The sequence below is a fragment of the Heteronotia binoei genome, chromosome 5 (genome assembly GCF_032191835.1).
Source record: "Heteronotia binoei isolate CCM8104 ecotype False Entrance Well chromosome 5, APGP_CSIRO_Hbin_v1, whole genome shotgun sequence".
Classification (NCBI taxonomy): domain Eukaryota; kingdom Metazoa; phylum Chordata; class Lepidosauria; order Squamata; family Gekkonidae; genus Heteronotia; species Heteronotia binoei.
In genome coordinates this window covers 42040859-42062497 of record NC_083227.1, presented here as the reverse complement: position 1 = coordinate 42062497, position 21639 = coordinate 42040859, and the positions used below count along the sequence as shown (strand labels likewise).

The window sequence follows — 21639 nt, the reverse complement described above, 5'->3', positions numbered from 1 at the left end:
GGGAAAGTGTAGATGACTGGAGAAGGCAATGGCAAATGACCCTGTAAAAAGTCTGCCGTGAAAACATGAAAGCAACGTCACCCCAAAGTCAGAAACGACTGGTGCTTCCACAGGGGACGACCTTTTTTTTTTTTAACCAGTGTTCTATGGGCAGGGGAAATGTTCCTAATTTCTTTATTATCTTTCAGCAACAGAAATTATGTTTCGGGCTTTGGGCTAGGTAGGGTTGTCAACTCCCAGGAGAAAAAAAGCCCTGTAAAAGAGGGATATTTTTTTCTGAGCACTGTTATTTGCCTGCCTCCATGCCATGCAAAGCTTCAGCAGTCCAATTCCACCATTAAACCTCTTATCAAAAGGAGAAGCCATTTTTCTCCATCCTGGAGACTTTACTTAATATCATTAATCTATGGTCCCAGTGGCTGGAAATTGTTACATTGGATACCACAGATTATCAGGTTTGTTTGTTTTTTAGCAGGAACGTACAGGAATGCAGTTCTGGCTGGTTTGCCACCAGCAGGTGTGACCTAATATGCAAATGAGTTCCTGCTGGGCTTTTTCTAGGAAAAAGGCCCTGCAGATTACACTGTTTCAGTATTAGATTTTATACCAGTCCTGGTGGTTTACAAATAAGGTTGCCAGGTCTGACTCAGGAAATATCTGGGGACTTGGGGGGTGGAGCAAGGTTGTAACAAGCAGGCCTCAGATTCAGCAGCAGCTCACAGGAACTCAGCTCCTGAACCTTTCTGAGGGTTCCCCCTCTTCCTCCCCACCTACCTTGTCCATTGAATAGTAGGTGCAGCTGCATAACAATCCCTGGAATAAGAGAGAGGGCACTCAGCCAGCCACCAGGGACTTTACCACGCCTCCAGCAGCCCTCATTAACTCCTGGAGAAGCCCGCACCACCCTTTCTCCACTTCTTATGTGATTTTGGGTGATGGGTGGCTTGCTGACCTTTTGACTGGGGGTGGTGGTTGCCAAGTAGTGCCCCAGGTGAGTGAGGCTTGCTTAGGCTGGCTGGATCTCTAGCCAGCCCAAGCAGGTCTTACCAGGGCTTTTTTTGTAGAAAAAGCCCAGCAGGAACGAATTTGCATATTAGGCCACACCCCTGACATCAACATTGTATCACACAGGGCTTTTGTGCGAAAAGCACAACAGGAACTAATTTGTATATTAGGCCACACCCCTCACATTAATATTGTATCACACAGGGCTTTTGTGTGAAAAGCACAACAGGAACTTATTTGCATATTAGGCCACACCCCCTGATGCCAAGCTAGCCGGAACTGCGTTCCTGTGCATTGCGGCTTTAAAAAAGAAGCCCTGGGCCTCGCTCACCTGGGGCTCTCCTTTCTTGTATTGGGTTGCTTTTGGCTGGGGGTGGTGGCATATGCTAATGAGTTATGCTAATGAGCTCCGCCACCTATTTTTCTACAAAACCACCCCTTGTAACAAGCATGATTGAACTCCAAAACAAATTTTGGCCATCATATTTAAATTTAAAATTTAATTTTTTAAAAAGAAATCCCTTTTAATGCCTTCTCCTCATTGGAAATAATGGAGGCTGGGAGCACCTTATTTGGAGGCTCATAGAATTGGACCCTTGGCCCAATCTTTTTAAAACTTTGGGGGGTGAGTTTGAAGAGAGGTACTAGATGCTTTGCTGAAATTTTGATGCCTCTATCTCAAAAAAACAGCCCCCAGAGCCCTAGATAAAAAGATAAAGGTAGTCCCCTGTGCAAGCACCAGTCGTTTCCGACTCTGGGGTGACATTGCTTTCACAACATTTCCACGGCAGACTTTTTATGGGGTGGTTTGCCACTGACTTCCCCAGTCATATACACTTTCCCTCCAGCAAGCTGGGTACTCATTTTACCAACCTTGGAAGGATGGGTCAACCTTGAGCCAGTTACCTGAACCCAGCTTCCGCCGGGATCGAACTCAGGTCGTGAGCAGAGCTTAGAACTGCAGTACTGCAGCTTTACCACTCTGTGCTATGGGACCCCTAGATACCCATGAATTAATCCTCCATTATACCCTATGGGGACTGGTCTCCATAGGGTAAAATGGAGAGCCAGCAGACATCTCCCCATGCAAATTTCTTTGCCATAAGTACCTTGGCAAACAAAAAGGGTGAGGCAGCAACACTATTACCAGTTATTTGTTGTTATTCTGAGGGGCAAAATGCTGAATTATTATCATAATATCATAAGCCTTCTCCTCCAAGAAGTTTTGGGATGATACCCATGGTTCCCTTGGCCCCATTTTATTCTTACAGCAATTCTGTGAAAGATAACTTGGCTGATGGTTAGTGGCAGACAGGGGTTTGAAGTTGGGTCTCTCAACCGCATTCTGTCTCATAGCTCAGTTGTTTAAGAAATGATATAATTAAGGGGTGGGGGAATATTTATTTGACTGTGAAAGCAAAATCCAAAGCTGCTTGTTTTTCTATGGCACCATTCCTCCCTGTCTTTCCACCAGAGCTCCACAGTTTTTAACAGCTGCAAAAGTTTTAAAGCTCCATTTCCTGTCTATGATATGAACAGTTTCCTCAGTACAATTTCTACCATTGGGAAAGGCACAAATCCTCAGAAGGAAACTCTTGCACATCTCCCAGTTAAAAGCCACTTAAGCCTTTGGAACAACTATAACTATTCTGAATAAAAGTGTCTTTTGCTGATGTCCTACTGTTTCCCTCTTTTGTTTAAAATCCAAAACCAATACTTAAAGCCACTCCCCATTCAAACTTGGAATTTAACTGCAATAGCAACTCCAAAACAGGCCAATAAAAAGATTGCCTCTAGGCACAGAAATAAAAAAAAATTATGATGAAATATGTGTTATATGCATTCTAGTACGTAGTTTCAGCAATTATCATTACTACTATTATTAACAAAAGCAAATAATTAAAAAAATTAAGTGCAGGTTTTCAAAATATGAAACGTAAAAAACGAAACTTTCCCCATCAGTTCTTTCCATGTACCCATGCAGATGACTAGACTACCCCAGGCACAAAGCCTCTAAACCCAGATTGGCACATTAGTCTGTATTCCCCTGCCAAATGGTACAGAGGATTTCACTCTGCAATATGTATTTTAAAAGGCCAAGGGTGCCATACACTTAAGAGAAAACTCTGCCTGCTTGCCGATCATGGAGTAGTTGCTGAGGGCACAGGAACCCAGTCAGGAAAACAAAGATGGCAACCCGCGGCGTCCACCAGAGGGCTCCGGCTTTTAGTAAGGGCGGGAAGGTTGCCATTGGAAGTTCAGCTTCCCGTGGGGTCAGTGGCTGGCTCGGGTGGGGATTGCTCTCCTTAGAGATCAGTTATGGGGATGGTTTGAGCAAATCTCTTTTGGGAACGCGTGGAATTTGCGTTGCAGATCTTCTGGCTTGGAAATGAAATGTACCCTTTTTCCTGCAAAGTTGAGTTCTGAATTTGGAGGTTCCAGGTGAGTCATGAAGGGAAGACCCCTCGGTTTCCCGACCCGGAGGGAATGGAGTAGACTATAACGTTATAGAGCCAAAGAGGCCGAAAGGGGTTGATGGGGAAAATCTGTGCTCCAGGTCTGCCCGGATTTTTCATCCCATGTTGGGTTGTTGCTCTTTGGGGTGAGTTGGGTCAGGTGTGTGTGTGTGTTGGTAAGGTTGGGTGGTTTTGAGGTTGTCTGGCCATGTTTATTTGGAGTGGGAGGGGTGCTTTTAAAAAAGGAGGGGGAAATCGGTTCGGTTGAGTTTTGGTTACTTTGTACTCTTGCAAAGGAGCATTGCTTCCTATTGCAAAACATACCAGGAGCCTTCGGGATTTGTGTGTGTCTGAAGAAGGATGTAAATCTGAATAGAAGTGTCCTGTTTGGGGGTCAAAGCTCTTTCTGAACCTCATCCTTCTCACTCCTCAACAGGCCGCAGAACATACGCCTCTTGTTTTGGCTCGGGATCATCCAAAAACTCCAGGAGGAAGGGAAATGGCGTTGGTAGAGATTGCTCAAGTAAGGGAGATGTAGGGGGCAATTGGGTGGGGGGGGGGGAGGAGAATGTCCCCTGAGGGGGGAAAAAGTGAAAGCAGAAGCTTGGTGTATGGGGGTTTGAAAAGAAGGGACTTGGAGTTTCTAGTTAAACATTCAAAATTGGTGGTGGTGGGTGGAAGAGAACTCTTCCATTTTCCCCTGCTGCAAACTGCATACAATCCAGATACAGGCAAAAGTTTGAAGCAGATACTTTGAAGGGGATGTTCCATTCCTCTGATGAAGTGAGCTCTGATTGATGAAAACTTAGCTCAAATTTTTCTTGGTTAGTCTTGAAGGTGCTATTGGGCTCCTTGAATTTCATTATGGAGAAGATAATGACGATAACCATAAGCACTTGGAATAAATATTGAAAGTGCTTCACATGGTATGTTCTTACAACACCCTTGTTAGGTAGGATTTAGATAAGATTTGTCATAGTGATTATTTTTTTGAAGTAGTCAGTCAGGAAATATGTCCCTTTTTTGCTTTCCAAAATATGGTAACCCTAATTGGCAGTGTTCCATGCACAAATTCTGCGCTTGAACAATATATCAAAAGTGCAGGAAGCTGAGATGCCAGTCATTTGCACAGTTACTTTGTCAAATTGGAAATTGCCCATTCATGCCTTGGATTCCTCAAACAAAGCTGTCTGATCAGCACTGAATTGAGCTTCAGGCTTTCTTTCTGCTCTACAAAACTTCAAATGTGCCCTTGGCTTCTAGCAGTCTTCTTTATCTGATAGTCAGGTAGATGTCTGAAGCAGCAGAACAAAGTTTGATAAAGAATCAGATAAAGAACAAAGTCTGAGTACAGTGGCACCTTTAAGACCAACAAAGTTTTATTCAAGGTATAAGCTTTTGTTTGCATGCATACTATATCTGCCAGGCTATCTCCCCCCCCCCCTCCAAAGGCTGGTAATCCTTCTATTGGCCTAATAAAATCTATGCTGCTGTAGTGCTTTTGTAATAAAAATACCATGCTCTGTTGAGATGCTTCCAGTCCCTTCGCAGTTAAGTGGACAGATTGTTTTCAGTTTGGTAGGATGTGCACTGTTTTGCTAATTTTTTATACTGCTTTACTCAAATTTACTCCAAGCAGCTAATGATTAAAATGGTACAATAGAGGAATTCACAGTGTATAGTGAAATTGCATAATCATGTATGCAGTTTGAATTTCTTTGATGTAAATATTTCTGTATGGAATATACAAAAGAAAATCCTTTTATCTTTCATGAACTGTACGCTGATTTTAATAATATGGAGCGGTGAGTCCAAAATTGCATTACAAAGGAAAATTCCACAGATAGAAACCCACCCTCTCCAATAAAAATAAATAAAACAGAAAAAAATCCCAAGGGGTGGTTAATGTTAGTCTGTTGTGGTCAAAATAACCAACTGTGTTGTGGCATCTGAAAGATAAATGTGGCCTAAGCTTTAGTGGACCAGATCTTTTCACTGTAAACTGTAACCCACAAAAGTTTGTGCTTCAGTAAGAGTCTTACAGTGTGATCCTAAACAGAGATACAGCCTTCTTGGTCCATTGAAGCCAATGGACATAGAAAGATGCAAGTCTATTTAGGATGCTTCTATTAAGTCTTTATGGTAGTACAACAGTGTTGGTCTTTCATCAAAAGAAGGGGGTGCAGATGTTTCACCAGGGAAAGTAGGAAGCCCGTATAGGGCTGCTGCATTAAGGTGGGAAGGGTATAGGTTGACTGATGCTTTGTCACTTGTGATGTAGAATCATCATGACATACCTGTGGCAGTTTTTCTTCAAGGATCTAGAGAATAAGGGCAGCAAGGGAAATAATATGGTATGGCCATTGTGCAATGCGTCTTACAGCCTTTATTTCAGTCAACTGACAAGGAAGCACTATTTCACACAACAAAAGGTTTTCTCACTGCCACTGGATGTGGTGACAGCCACTGGGCTTTAAAATAGGGGTGGGACAAATTTATGGAGGATATGGCAAGGAATGGGACCTCCAGGATTGGAGGCAGAATGGCTGATTTTTGTCAGAAGTTGGGGAACAGTCAACAGGCAAGGGCTGTTGTCTGCAGGCCTCATTTGGCTTCCTGGGGCATCTGATGGGCCATGCTAGTAAAAGAGGTTGACTAGATGGACAATTGGTATAATCCAGTGTGACTTCTCATATGTATACCTCCCAATGTACAGAGATAAAACTGAATTTCTGTGCAGTTCTAAACAGCTATTCCCTTCTAAGTACATTGAAGGATGTAGACTTAGAAGGATATAACTCTGTTTAGAGTTGCATTGTGTGTGACTCTATGCTCTGTTGGCACATGAGCCAAAAAACTGGACCTAATTTTCTCAGCTTACTGTTTCATTTTTATTCATAAGATAACTTCTCTCTCATTCACCCTCAGGTAGTGTTGCTGCTTATTTTCTTAAAATAGGTTTCATACTTTTAAGTTTTTTTGGGGGGAAATCCAGTAGGGGCAGCTGTTTTCTCCATGGAGATGCAGATGTGGAAAACTCTTTACCCCCTCTGTTTCATACAGCAGTTAAAGTCATGAAGTCTTTGTCCATTTAAAAAAAATGAGAAAAGACTATTCCTCCAGGGGTTACACTGCTTGGGCAGTTTCCTGTGGCTACAAGGAAGCCTTTCCCCCCCTAGCCTTGGGGCATTCCAGCATAGCTAGGACTTCTGATGCTTCTTTCAAATACATCCCTGGTATAGCTCTTTATATTAAAGTTTTTCTGTAAATCACATTTGAAAACCAAACTTGGGCTCATTGTTCTATACAGCACAGGTTTGGGTCTCTTCAAAGATGGAGAAAGTCCCATGGTTTGTTTTAGTAATTGCAGCTTATTGCCTTGCCTTTATCCATAATTTCTTAAGGGAGAAACTGCCTACACTTTATTTGCGTATTTGTGAGCCTCTTTTGGTTGTATTTTTAAACTATCCATATAGAATTAATGCTTAATTGGACTTGACATTTTATAAAACCAGAAAGGTAAGCACGCCGTTCCTCAAGCTTGTATGTGCTCTTCATTTTCTTGCTTTTTATTTCTAATCATGGATGCTTGCTGTGTATTGCAGTTAACATTCAAGTGACTTTTTAAAAATGTATTAATATAAAAATACCTTCCTGGCTGAAAACTCCTCATAAGATTTAGAATGATATCAAAAATCTTTCAGCTGGATTGTACCAAGCACCTGTCTAGTCCAGCATCCTGTTTCCAACAGTGCACAGACAGGTACACTTTGGAAACCTACAGGGAGGCCATGAGCCAGCAGCCCTCCACGCTATGGCTGTAGTGTAGCTATTAGAGGTATCCTTCCTCTGAACATGGAGGTTCCATTTAGCCACAATAGGTATTGTTGTTAAATTTTGTTTCAAGCAATATATAATATATATATTATATATATAATATATATATATAAAATCAACAAAATGTACAAATAAGTACAGTAAAATTATGTATAAAGAGTGGTTGCAGGTAATTGTGTTAATCTAGAGCAAAATCTAGAAACAGAAACCACACAATAACCTTTATTAGAGTAAACAAAAGTAACCCAATTTGGTCACCCAAAACAGTGTGGAAGCCTAGAGAACTCTACTGCAAGAGAATTCCTTACTGGGCTGGCTGCTTTAAAAGGGGTGGGGTGAAGGTGGGATCTTTCAGACCACAGATGTCATGGCATTAAGAACAAATTCACAAACATCTTTAGAAGGGAATTCAACATTTAACAACAACAAAACCTTAGGGATAATGGTGTCTCTTTCCTTATATCTTTAGAGATAACTAGTCATATTTCAGAACTTTGCTGCTCTCCTACATTTCCACTAGGTGTGTATAAAATTGGCAGGGTTTTTTTTTTTCTGGGGAAACATGGCAGAATGGAGTTCTGGAATCTCTTCATGGAAATAAAATTCTCAAAAAAATGTTTAAAGGTTAATGAGGGAATTCTGTGTTTCTCTTTCATTTCCTTCTTGAGAGTCCTGGCACCTCTTTTTCCAGAAAAAAAGCCCTGGAAATTGGCATTGGTAGTCCCACATATCCAACAGACCCCATTAGCCCAGCCGTTTATATATTTTAAACCCTATTTCTGGAGGCAGTGGAGGTTATAGTTTATGTTCTCTCAGGGAACAGATGGGATGTACTTAATCAGGAGTCATTTATTTGAACTAAGATTAATGTACTTAATCCAGATTAATTTATACCTGAAACTGGAGGTGGCAGTAGTATACATGTTCTTTTTAAAAAAGCTCCAAAGCATGGAAGTTAAGATGCAGTTTACTAAGGCTTCTGCTTTGTGGTTCTGTGGACCCTTTCACTGATCCCTTTTTGCTGGGCAGGATTCTTGTGACCCCCACCGCCACTATAGGTTTATGTGTGTTGGTATAGGTGAAAGAATCTGGGGCAAGCCAGCATTTTATTTATACATTTAGCTATTGATACTTCGCGTTTCTGGCCGGTGGGATCCGAAGCATCATTCTGCCTGCCTCCATTTTACCCTCACAACAATTCTGTGGGGTAGATTAGGCTGAAAGAATCCAAAGTCATTTGGTGAACTTTTATGTCTGAGTGAGGATTTGAACTGGCTTTTCCAGATGCTAGTATCAGTGGCCAACTGGAAGGGCATAGGGGAGCAAACATGGTATTTAGCAACTGAAGACGACTTTCGTGGTTTGCTTTAGAGCTAATGTGTAAGTCATTTTATTATTTCACCATTCACTTAGCCCAGCACCAATAGCTTGAGAGGGTGCCTGGAGTTCAATACCAGGCAGAGAAACTACGGTTCCTTTTAGTTTATTTTCCTTCACTTATCATTAATGCTTTAATCCCCAGTTTGATTTCTTGTTCTTCCCCACTGCAAATCCCTCTGTTCCTTCCTTTTGGGTTTCTTGTTGGGGGGGGGGACCAGATCATGGCAATTTTTCTTCTTCAAAATTCTCTGGAAGAGGTTTTTGCTCTTAATAAAATATCTGTCTCACTCTGACCTGGATAGCCCAGGCAAGCCAGATTTTGAAAACTAAGCAGGGTCAAATCTGTCAGGTACTTGGATGGGAGACCTCCTTGAAATACCAGTCGTCAGGAGGCAGGGGCAGACTTTATTTAGCCACCTCTCTGAATATTCTCCAGGTCACCAGTAGGGGTCAGTCACCAGAAGTCACCATGACTTCCAGGTGAAGACATACACACACCCAAAATACAAGAAACCCCCCCCCCCAAACAACAAAAAAATCTGTCGCTTTTCTATCCGACAGTTAACAATGGATGTTTAAATCATATTAAAGGGGGGGAGCACACAATTTCAGATAAAAATAACAAATTTAAAAAAAATCTGGACAATTCATCAGCAGTCATCACCATCCATCAATATATCTAATTCTCAACATGTGGATATTAAATCCAGAGATTAGATCTGTTAACAGACATGAAAAAGCCCCAGGCTTTCAGAAAAATCTGAAATCTAAAAACAAAGCAACATCAATATTGAAAGGTTAAAATAATACAAACAGCACTTTTAGCTTTAAGAAATGAATGCTGTCTTTGTGATTATTGGGGGGGGGGGGGTGTTTACTAGACAACCGTAACACTATTACCAGTCTTCCAAGCCTTGGCTTCTGTCAGAACGGGCAGGGGGAGGTGTAGGGCCCTTTACAAGGCTGTTTTGGCCTTTGAGGGAGGACACATGAGGGCCAAGCCCAGCAGCAAATGCCAAACAACTTTCTTTTCTATTACTGTTCATTTGACCCAGGGGTCTCAAAGCTGCTGAGAGTTTATGTTTAAGCAGTTAATGGAAAGCTACCAATGTATTCTGGTTTCTCTTCAGATCACAAGGCAACTTGCTACCTTATGGTTCACCCAGGCCCAACAACTTGCTACTGTCCAACATCAGCTAACGAAGGCCAGTGTGATGTAGTGGTTAGAGTTTCAAACTAGGGTTTGGTAGACACAGTTCTGAAGTCCTCACCAGGGGAAGGGAAGGAGGGGAGGCTGAATACAGGGGGTCAGATAAAAGAAGATTGATTGGTGAGTGGGAAGGAGAGAAGGAAATGGGAAAGGGGGAGAGGCTATAGGGTCTTTTAGGGAAAAGAAAGGAAACAGTAGAGAGTGGAAAATTAGATCTCCTCCACAAGTCCTTGTGATCCCACACTTGTCAATATATCTAATTCTCAACTTGATCAGATGTCTGAACTTTTACATCCAGAGATTGGAGCCATGAACAGAAAAGACAGATCTTTCTACGAACCTGAGGGGAGAAAACAAGATAATGATGAATTAACCCCCCTCCCCCAATAGAGGCAGCACTTTTGGTTTTAAGAAAGTAATATTCTTATTGGCCAGAGCTAGGCAACTACACAGTATTGCCAGCCAGTAGCCTTGGTTTCTCTCAGGGGGAGGAGACAGGGCCTTTCCCAGGGATGCTTTGATCTTTGGAAAAGGAAAGGTCCCCTGTGCAAGCACCAGTCGTTTCCGACTCTGGGGTGACGTTGCTTTCACAATGTTTTCACTACAGACTTTTTATGGGGTGGTTTGCCGTTGCCTTCTCCAGTCATCTACACTTTCCCCCCAGCTAGCTGGGTACTCATTTTACCGACCTTGGAAGGCTGAGTCAACCTCAAGTTGGCTACTTGAAAACCCAGCTTTCATCGGAGATCAAACTCAGGTCGTGAGCAGAGCTTAGGACTGCAGTACTGCAGCTTTAACACTGACTAATTGAGGCTAGGCCCACCAACAACTCAACCATGGCTGGCTTCTTGCTGCTGCACAGCAGCAGCCACTCCATGAACTGTGTAGTGTTTTGAGTTTCAAATTAGGAGACCCAGATTCAAATCTCCACTCTGTTTGGGCCAGTTACACATTCTCACCTTAACTCACTGGTTTGTTATATGGCTAAAATGTAGGAGAGGAGAACTACGTAAGCTACTTTGGGTCATCATTGTACAAATGAAGTAAATAAATATAGCTGAAGGTGGGGAGCAGATAAAACGTAGGTTGGTTGATTGGAAAAAAGGAAGCAGGAAAGGGGGCTGCCAGGGAAGGGAAAGCGGAAATAATAGAGGAGGGTTAAATGAGATGCTTCTTGCAAGCCTTTGTAGGACTCCCACTTTGAAATGTGGATTTGAAGATTTTCCCAGTTCAAAAGCTCTCTGGAAGAGAAGTTGTATGCAGAAGCAAGAAATCACATACATAATTGTGTATTTTTATTTCCCCCTCAAATCCTGGAAACTAGGTCACCTTTCTGAAGAAACACAAACTTTTAAACGATGCAGTTGACACTCAGTCCTGAGCAACAACAAATATATACATATACCCTTAAGTGTGGTTTGAGTCAGGTGGGTAGCCATGTTGACCTGAAGCAACAAAACAAAGTTTAAATCCAGTGACACCTTTAAGGCCATCAGAAGTTTTATTCTGGGTATAAGCTTTTGAGTGCAGGCACACTTCTTCAGAAACATTGAAACAGAAGTCACCAACCGTTCTGTATAGGAAGATGGTGAGATGAGGGTTGCTAGGAAGGACCGTTTAAAGAAGCACAAGTAACTGAGCAGGAATGTAGCTAAGATCGGATAAAGGCAATTGATAAGACCTGTGAATAATAGCGACTTAGCATAGTGCATAATAAAGGAGTTTATAACAAGATGTGAGATCTGAATTACATTAGCATGTGTAGTAAGAAAAGAAACCAACATTTCTGATAAGTCCTAGGCGTTCCATTGTCCTGAATGTTGACATAATTTGTACCTTAGCAATAGCCTGCTCTAGTCTGTTTCTGAAATTCTTTTGCAAATAAAACAGCTACTTTGAGGTACCCCATTGAGCATTCTGGGAGGTTGAAGTATTCTACAGGTTTCTCAGTTTTAATATTCTTGATGTCAAATTGGTGTCCATTTATCCTTTGGTATACAGATTGGCCTCTTTGCTCAATGTAGAGAACTGAAGGCCATGAAATATCAACAGTGTCTTTATCCAGTCTTAACTATATTTACCACTCAGTTACTTACGCATCTTGAGAGCCAGTTTGGTGTAGTGGTTAAGTGGGTGGACTCTTCTCTGGGAGAACCATGTTTGATTTCCCACTCCTTCATATGCACCTGCTGATGTGACCTTTGGTCAGCCACAAGTTCTCTCAGAGCTGTTTTGCTCAAGAGCAGTTCTTGGAGAGCCCTCTCAGCCCCACCTGCCTCACAGGGTGTCTGTTGTGGGGAGGGGAAAGGGAAAGGAGATTGTAAGCCACTCAGACTCCTTTGGGTAATGAAGGGTGTGGTATAAATCCAATCTCTTCTTCTTTTTCTCTAGCTGGCCCTTCCTAGCAACACCTTCCTCATCCTCTATATGTAGTGGTTGGTGACCTCTGTTTCAATGTATCTGAAGAAGTGTGCATGCACTCAAAAGCTTGTACCCTGAATAAAACCTGGTTGGCCTTAGGTGCCACTGGACTCAGACTTTGTCCTAAGTGAGGTTTGCTCCTAAAGAAACATCATTCTCCTATAAATAAATGAACTGATTTTGTGGCTAAAAGCAAGCTTTTTGGTGGTTGTTCCAGGTGCCAGAAGCCTTTGTGGAGGTGACTGTACATTCCAATGAAGGACAGTGTTCACTTGTGGGCCGCCGTCAGAGAGTATTGTACAAGAACGTAATGCAGGAGAACAATGTGGCTTCTCTTGGTAAGGATTCTGTAATGAAAAGTCTGTGATTGCTGAAATCATCCCTCCCCCTTTCCTGGTTGTGCTTTATGGTGCTGAAATGCTCGCAGCCCCTGGAAGCCCTCCAAACAGTGGGGCAGTGTCTGCCCAGAGTGGCAGAGCAAGACAGACACCATTAGGCGGGTATCTACACATGCTCTCTTTCCATTCAAATACATAGTTTGTTAATTTCAGTATACCTGGTATTCCTGATGCAGTTGTTTTTAATGAATGCATTGATGTCTTTGTATTAACTGATTTTTTCCTATGACCTGAAGCTGGTTAGCCCCTTGTCTCCCAGCCAGAACTAGCCTCCGTGGCTGACCCTGTCTGCCTCTTTCATTTGTGCTCCTCGTTTCTGGTTGCTTCTTTTCCTCTCGCTTTTATTTATTCATTTATATCACTTACGCACCACTTTTCTCCCCAGTGGGCAATCATCACATTCTGACCTTCACTTTGTCCTTACAACAACCTTGTAAAGCAGGTTAGACTGAATGTGTGCCTGGCCAACGGCCACCTAGTGGGCTGCCATGGCAGAGGTGGGGTGGAGGTTCAAACTTGGGCCTTGCAGATCCTAGTTGGACACCTCTAACCACTGCACTACATTTAGGACCTGGTTACTGAAATACAATCATGGCCTCAGATACACAATACTTCTAAGTGTTTGGTTGGAACTGCTCATTAAACCTTTTGTTTTGTTTTTTTCAAAGTGAAAGCTGATGAATTCTGCATACCACAGCAGCTGTGGTCTTGTGCAGCTCTAAGCTCCTTGGTGTGATTGAAGCCATACCAGATCTCAGGATGCTGTATTCTTTATGCACCTGTAAAGTTTGCTTTGTTAACCAAGGTATGTGCATGTTGGCGTGTGTGATAAAGTGAGTGACATAACCATTTTCATTCATTGCAGGAGGATTTCCTGTTCAAGCAGCTGAGCTGCTCACACGCTTGGAACGCGGGGAAGAGGCCTGGGTCCCGGATCTTCACAGCTCCGATGAGAGTGCTGATGAGGGGCCAGTTAAACCAACCCTGAAACAGCTACCAAAGAAAGGGATGTGGTGGGGTCGATACAGAAGCCCTGTCACGTACCCCAGTTCAGACTCCTCCAACTCAGGTCAGTGGAAAAGCTTGTGTTTAAAAGTCTTCATTGAATCCACTGCTTACCAACAATACAAAATCCCACAGTTTTAGAGCATAGGGTAAACTTGTGACCCCTTAAATACTTCTCCATGTAGTAGAATTTCATCTGCTCCAATCTAATTATGTTATTTTTATTTACATTGTTTTATTTAGGTTATTTATAGTCTGCCTTCAGAGACGCAAGGCAGATTACAGGTAGTGAGCCAGTACAGTCAGAAAAAACAGGACATTCAACAACCAGTGGATTAAGATAGAAGCCTGGAACCCCCAGAAAGAACTGAAGCATAGCATAAATATTCACATGCCACATTACATGGTACAGAAGTTACATAATTACGATCCTACTTAGAATAAGCTATCCATAGCAGCATAGTCCACAGTCCGTGTTATTTAAGCAAGTTCGTAAAACCATTTTGTGCAGTGCAACCATATTACCTGTGCAGAAAAGCCCTCAGTTTTGCACAGTAGTGTCTTAATGCATTTGTATCAAGGAAAAGAAAGAATTAATGCTAAACAAGGAGCCAGCCCAGCTCATCAGCTGGCACTCCTCTCTTAGCACAGTGACCATTTATTTATTCCAGTGGTTTTTTTTTTTTTGCCGTGCCCTTCTCTGTATGGATAGAAAACATCTAATTAAGACTGATCAATCAATCAAGAAATCAGTTTCCATAAACAAAGGAAGAACAAACTTCATCAATTTGCAGAAAAATCCCTCTCAGAAAGTTCCACCTCATACCATTTCTGGAACTGCAATAAATTGAAAGCCTTTTGAATGTCTTCTGGAAGGGCAATCTACAATGGAGGGGTAACCAATGGATACAGCCTGCAAACAGGCAGAGGCTGACCTGACCTTCCTGGCCAACCAACAGATGCTTTCCAGAAGAGCAGAGTTGCTATATAGGGAGAGGAGGTCCTTTAGAAATGTGTGTCCCAAGTCTAGAAGTGCATTAAAGGTACCAGTACCTCCAGGAAACACATTGGCAAGCAATGTAGCGTTCTTGGCAAAGGCACAGTGGACAGATCCCAGCTGGTACCAGCTTACAAGTATATCACCATATTTTGCAACACTTTGAATTTCCAGGATGTCTTCAAGGGCAGCCCAGTGTAGAGCACAGTATAATAGTCCAGCCATTAGGTTCTTAAAGCATGGATCAGTCGTATAGGTAGCCAGGGCTTTTTTTGAGCTGGAGCGCACAGGAATGCAGTTCCGGCTGGCTTGGTGCCAGGGGGTGTGGCTTAATATGTAAATAGGCTCCTGGGCTTTTTCTACAAAAATCCCTGTGTGAAACAATGGTGATGTCAGGGGTGTGTGGTCTAATATGCAAATGAGTTCCTGCTGGGCTTTTTCTGCAACAAAAGCCCTGTAGGTCGCTCTTCATAATCATGGACATTTCTGGGAGAACTTCTTGTTTTCTGACAGGATAATACCTACCACTTAGGAAGCTGTCACTTGTGAATTCATCTTGGCCTTGATCAGTCCCCCATCCCACCCTACCACAGACTTAACAAGCCAAATGCTGCATGTGGAAGAGCCATGAGCAGCTATGGAGGCTTTTGCACTTGCACAGAGTGATCATGGCTGAACTGAGGCTTGGAAATTCCCTGCTTCATATTTCATTTCATCACCATTAAACCAGTGCTAAGGAGGAACAGTTGTCATTGTGTATCAGATGGGAGATTGAGTTGAGTTCTGTACCCTTCAACTCGTGGCTAATTTGAAGCTGTTTATTCCCTTGTCTGCCCTTCCACTGTGTTCTTTTCTGATCTTAGAATCCTAGAGTTGAAAGGGGCCATACAGGGCATCTAGTCCAACCTCCCCTGCTCAGTACAGGATCAGCCTAGAGCATCTCTGACAAATGCTTAACCGGTTGCTGCTTAGTGCCGGTGAATGGGAGCTCACCACCTGCATTGGCAGCTATTTCCACTGTTGAACAACTCACTGTAAAATAGTTTTTCCTAATATCCAGCCAGTAGCTTTCCTAATATCCAGCCTAACCCTAACCCTTAATTTAAATCCAAGTCCTATCCTCTGCTGCTAATAGAACAGCTCCCTGCTCTCTGTTGCCCTAAGTGGTTGTGAGGGTCTCCTGACTTTGTTGGGGGAATTAGCCAAGAGACTCCTAAGCTATGCAAGAGAGGGCAACAAGCAGGATCTCCACCTATGTTTATAGGGATTGTTCCCTAAGTAGAACTCTCAGACCAGGCCATAATTAATGAAATGGGTTTTATTAAAGAAAATTAAAGAAATAAAATCAAACTTATTAATTGAAAATGCACTCTATAAAACTCATACAAGTTCAGAAAATAAAGGTAATAATTTAGAGAGACAAGAAGGGAACTTACTTTACACAGGACTATATTTACCAATTCTAGACCAGAGATTTTAGGAGAAAGGTGAGCAGAATGAACCAGCATTCCACTCAAAGAAGTTGCACCCCATTTCATGGTGGGAGTGTAATTTAGGTCGTTGTCCAGATAATGCACAGACACCCACAGTCTGAGACGAGCCAGAGTGTATATAGATATACCCTTTGAACTATGATGGTATAAATGTAACTTTCCCATGGGTTGTGAATGCAGTGTAACATTCATGTGAAATGCCTGTTGTGTTCAGTCACAGGACAAGACAACTTTTACAAAGGGGTGTAATGAGATTAAAATGTTTTTTACTAGGTAAGGTAGGGTAACCAGGTGAGGAAAGGCTAGGTAAGGTAGGGAGTTGGTTAGTCTTGTTCTTTTCTTGAAATTGATTTTTAGCACTGATGGATTTAAAAGGGAAGAGAACTGCGAAAAATCAGACCTTTGCACCTTCAGAATCGGCTTCCCAGACAAGCCTCTGGCCAGTATTTGATGATGCACATTCTGTGTGACTGTAGGACCTATTTTGAACCTATTTGCAGTCCAGTGGAAGTCTAGAGCAGTGACCATGTGAGATGCTAAGAAAGAAGGTTGGCTGTGGTCACCTTGTCCAAGGTACCAGACGAGTCCTTTGAGGGAAGAGGGGTTACAGCCTTTTAAATGCTTAGACCTCAACCTCCTTTTCTTGAGACTGAACATTCCCAAGTTCCTCAGCCTTTCCCCAGCTCTGATAGTAACTTGCTTTTGTGTATTCTCTCTCTGTCTTTTGCCTGTAGATGATGAATTAGAGAGTGAAGCTGAAGAAGAAAAACCGCAGCGTGGAGGTCAGAGGCTAATGGTTTTTCACCAAAGTCTGCTGGTCAATTCTAGGGGGAACTTCAAGCAGAGAGACAGCTATAAAAATGGGCCCCAACTGAAGAAACATCAGCAAAGCCAGCTTGGTCTTACTGGTGAGAGCACAGTCAAAATAAAGACTTCTGTAGGGAACCATCGGAGCACCTGCTTAGACTGTGGCCAGTCCTTCAAGTCTAAATTATCTCTTTCGAATCACCAGAGGAAACACACCCGAGAAAATCCCTATAGATGTTCTTGCTGTGGAGAAAAGTTCATGGCCAAGAAAGCCCTTGCTGCTCATCAGATGAGTCATGCAGAAGAAAAGGGTTACAAACATCCCAGTAGAATGAAAATCACAACAATGCTCCAAATGATCCATCCAAAAGAGAAACTCTATAAATGTACTCAATGTGAGAAGAGCTTCACGCTGAAGGACCATCTTGTCCAACATGAAAAGATTCACAGCAACAAGAGGCAGTATAAATGTTCCATCTGTGGGAGAGCCTTCATTCGAAAGGAACATCTTAACAGACACCAAAAGATCCACAGAAGACAGGAAAATGACACATCTCCTAAGACTGCAAAAGTCGTAAGGGTGGAAAGTTCAACTGTTGCTCCTAAAAAGAAATCCACCATAGATACAAAGAGAACCGTTGCACTTAATACCAGACATCAGAAATTCTCTGTAAACCGATTCAAATGCCAATTTTGTGGGAGATGTATGCGAGCCAAAGCTTTGCTCGTTGATCATGAGAGAAGTCATAGGGAGGAGAGGCGCTATAAATGCTCCCACTGTAATAAAAGCTTTTATCAGAAGCATTCTTTTGAGAAACACAAGACAATTCACTTGAGAAGGCAGCCAGATGGCAGACCTCCCAAGAGGATAAAACGGCTGAGTGAAAAGAGTTCCCCATCTGATTCTGGAAACTTCCACATTGCAGAAGTTCCTTCTGAAAGCCCTGTTGATCGGAAAATCATCACTCGAAGCTTTCACCTTGCTCAGCGCCTGAAACTTAGGACTAAGAAAAAGATCTTTAAGTGTCAATATTGTGGGAAATGTATGAGTACAAGTTGTTCTCTCGGTAATCATGAGAGAATCCACAGGAGAGAGAGACTGTATAAATGTCAGGATTGTGGGGAGACTTTCCATCAAAAGTATCACCTTGACAGACACTTGGTAACCCACACAAGTAAAAAACCCTTAAAGCTCAGCAAAAATGTGAGAAAGTTGAATGTGAAGAGTTCCCTTCCTGTCCTTGGAGGAATCAACACACGGCAGAAGCGTTATAAGAGTTTGATCCATGAATGTATTGTCACTCGCAACTCACGTTTCGCTAGGCAGCCAGCAGTCCACACAGAGGAAAAACCCTATAAATGTCGGTTTTGTGAGAAAATCATGCGAGCCAAGAATTCACTTCTCATTCATGAGAGAGCCCACAGAAGAGCAAAACGGTACACCTGTCTGGAATGTGGGAAAACGTTCTCTCAAAAGAATTATCTTGGATGCCACCAAAGAAGCCACAGGAGAAAAAAACCTTATGAATGCTCAGACTCTGACAAAAGTTTGACCACGAAAAATGCCTCCCTCTGTTGTGGGAGTCCTCGGGAAAGAAAGCTGCAGTACCTATGCCTAAAATGTGGGAAGAGTTTTGATGATAACTATTGCCTTAACAGACATCAAATAATCCACACTGGCACAAAACCCTTCAGATGTGTCACATGTGGGAAAGGCTTTATTCAGACCTGGCATCTGAGGAGACATGAGAGAACCCACCTGAAAGCAAGGAATCACAAGCAACTTGGTGAACCTGAGGAAAGCCAGTTATTTTTCAGTGCTGCCAGTGTTATCTCCGAAAAGAAGGATCAGAAGGATCCACCTGTAAATATCAACGGGCAGACGTTGAGAACAGAGGAAAGAAACACTTCACCAAATTTGAAAATGACAGCATTCAAAGGATCTGGGAGAGTAGTTTCCCATAGTCCTGAACAAGGAGAAATGCCCGTTGAAGCGGAAACAAAGAGTCAGGCATTTTTATCCAGGAAAAAAAAGAGAAAACTTCGGCAGAATCATAAGGAGGCAGAAGTCTGTATTGGCCAGTTACTGCAACCAAGGAGCAGGCAGGCTGGAAAAGACAATGCTCTTTTGCAGAATAAGCAGACTAAAAATGACCTCAGTCAGCAGGCTCAGCCAACAAAGTGCTCCAAAAAGATCAGTCTCCAGAGCCTCAAGAATGGAAAGGTCCATGCTGGTCGGCCATTGGGACTTCAGGCAAACTCAGTAAGAAAATCTCAGCGAGAGACACAACAGGCCGGTAAGCAGTGCCGGTCTTGCTTCTGCCAGCAAGAGGAACCAGGTGCAGCACCTGGAAGGAAATCCAAAAACTCCCGGACCTGCATGAAGGCAAGAGCTTACATCAGTCCTCAAAGAGAGATGCAGGCAAATGTTTCCTCGAATGTGTCTAAAAGGGCCCTAAAAAGTTGTAAGGCAAGAAAAGCCTGGCTTGATCAGCAATCCCAGCCATTGTTCTCTGGAGCATCCAAAATGGAGGCCAATGAAAGTCCTGCAGTAGGGATCTCTGCTTGTGGAGAACAGCAGGAAGTGCTGGGGAAGAAGGTGGGTGGTAACCCAGTCTCTCAGAGTTGCATGACGCTAATACCTGAGGCAGTTGACATCAGTGAGCATCAGACATTACCAAGGCTTTACAAAAGCAACGCGGAGAGCAGCTGTCAACAAATTCAAGCAGCCGACAAGTTCAAAAGTACTGCTCTTCAGAACTTGGGAATGGCTTCTGCCAGTTGGCAGTTTGGTGTGCAGCTAACATCCTTAAAAACTATGGAAAAACTTTCTCCACAGCAGAAGGTGATAGCCTGTGATAACCAGCAAAAAAGAACAATAAAGAGAGAACTTGAAACCAGTGCTACTGAGGAAAATGTTGCAGTTAGTAGACTACTGCTTAAACACAGATGTACAGAATGTAAGAAGTCCTTTAGGAGTCGAGCAAACCTTCTGATACATAAGAAATACCACAGGGGCCACAGACCCTTTCAGTGCACACAGTGTGAGAAAAGCTTCTATGTTTTATCAGCCCTTAACATTCACATGCGAATCCACACGGGAGAAAAGCCATACAAATGCTCTGAGTGCCCGTTCCGCTGTAACGTCAGCTCGAATCTTAGCAGGCACAGGCAGACGCATGCGCGACAGAGACCCCAAGCTTGCCAGCTCTGCAACAAGCGCTTCTGGTGCAGCCAGAGCCTCCAGACCCACTTGAAAACCCACTTGGACAAGGAGCCTCACAAGTGCTCTGATTGTGGGCGAGTTTTCACCCACAAGAACTCCCTCAAGCTGCACAGGAGATTCAAACACAGTTTGGAAGTGGTGGAATGAGCCAAAGAGGAACAGCACCTCCTTTCCCCTGGAGAACTCTGGTTGTGTGAAGACTCCTAAGGTGCATGCTCAGTGAAGCACAGCAGATGAACGGTGACAAACGAGGTTGGGTTGGATTTTAGCATTTCCCACCACTGTGTGCTGAAGGCTGAAGATTGCTGTTGTTTATGCCCACCTTGCTTGACATTTCTTCTTCTGTACAAGCTGAGCATCTTGTGTGATTTTGTGCTGTTCAGAATGAGCCTTCCCTGATGCTGCATTTTGTTCTTTCAACATTCTTGCTGCAGCTGGGACAGACCTCTACTAATGGCTTCCTTGGGCCAATTCATCCTGTTGGGTCTCATTCTGTGCAATAATGTGATGCACCCTCCTTAAAATGGATCTCGTTTCTCCACCTATTGGCTGCATCACTGGAAAATCTGGTAACTCACATCCCTGTTGATGTAGTCAAATATTTGTGCATCATTTTTGTTCTGTTGATGTTGATCAGCTTAAATCTAAACACTCTAACTTGGCCGTTCAAGCCCCAGTGCTGATTGGCTGATTCAGAGAAATCACATGATGCAGCCTTCCTCAGTCCATACCACTTTTAAGAGGGGTGGATGGAAATACTGTGGTTGGATAATCCTCCCCCTGCTCCGGCGGGGAGGGTGGGATACAAATAAAATTTTGTTGTTGTTGTTGTTGCTATGTAAACTACTCCTTGGAGACACTTACTCATTTCCCCATGTTGTATCAAAGTATTAAAACAATTCCTGGTGCCAGCCTTTCTTCTGGGAAAGCTTTCCCCCCAGAACTCAGGTTTTCTTTCTTCTACATATTTTCACATATTTCTTTTACAAATTTTACATATTTGTCTAAAGTGCTAGTCAACTACCACACCACAAATTAATTCTTTTAATTTTTTAACTTGCCTGATTTTGCTGCAAATGTTCTTGAATCATTCCTTTCTGTACAAATCTTCACTGAAGGTTTTCCCCACCCCATCATTCTGTGGAGATTTTTTGCTCCGTTTAATAGTTTTTTCTTGGGGGGGGGGGAGGTATTGGTATTCTAAAGTGCGTGTTTCAAGGAAACATCAACCAGTATCTTTTTTTTAAAAGGAATGTGTATATATAAACCATTTTATTAGTTTTTCTTTATAGGACCAGTGTGATCCTTTTTATTCTGCCTTTTGGGGGAGTTGGTATTCCTAATTTGTTTGTTTCTCTTATGCCATTTTATACCTATTTGTCACCAACATAATGTGTAAATGTA

General features: G+C 42.7%; 1 protein-coding gene across 1 annotated transcript; it reads left to right on the top strand.

Moving 5' to 3' along the window:
• The first annotated feature begins 3900 nt into the window (after positions 1 to 3900).
• On the top strand, positions 3901 to 20382 carry LOC132571995 (zinc finger protein 585A-like). The gene is made up of 4 exons (XM_060238788.1): positions 3901 to 3984; positions 12527 to 12647; positions 13573 to 13776; positions 16937 to 20382. Exons 1-4 carry the CDS (start codon positions 3961 to 3963, stop codon positions 20380 to 20382), a joined length of 3795 nt encoding a protein of 1264 aa, XP_060094771.1. The 5' UTR covers positions 3901 to 3960.
• The last annotated feature ends 1257 nt before the right edge of the window (positions 20383 to 21639 follow it).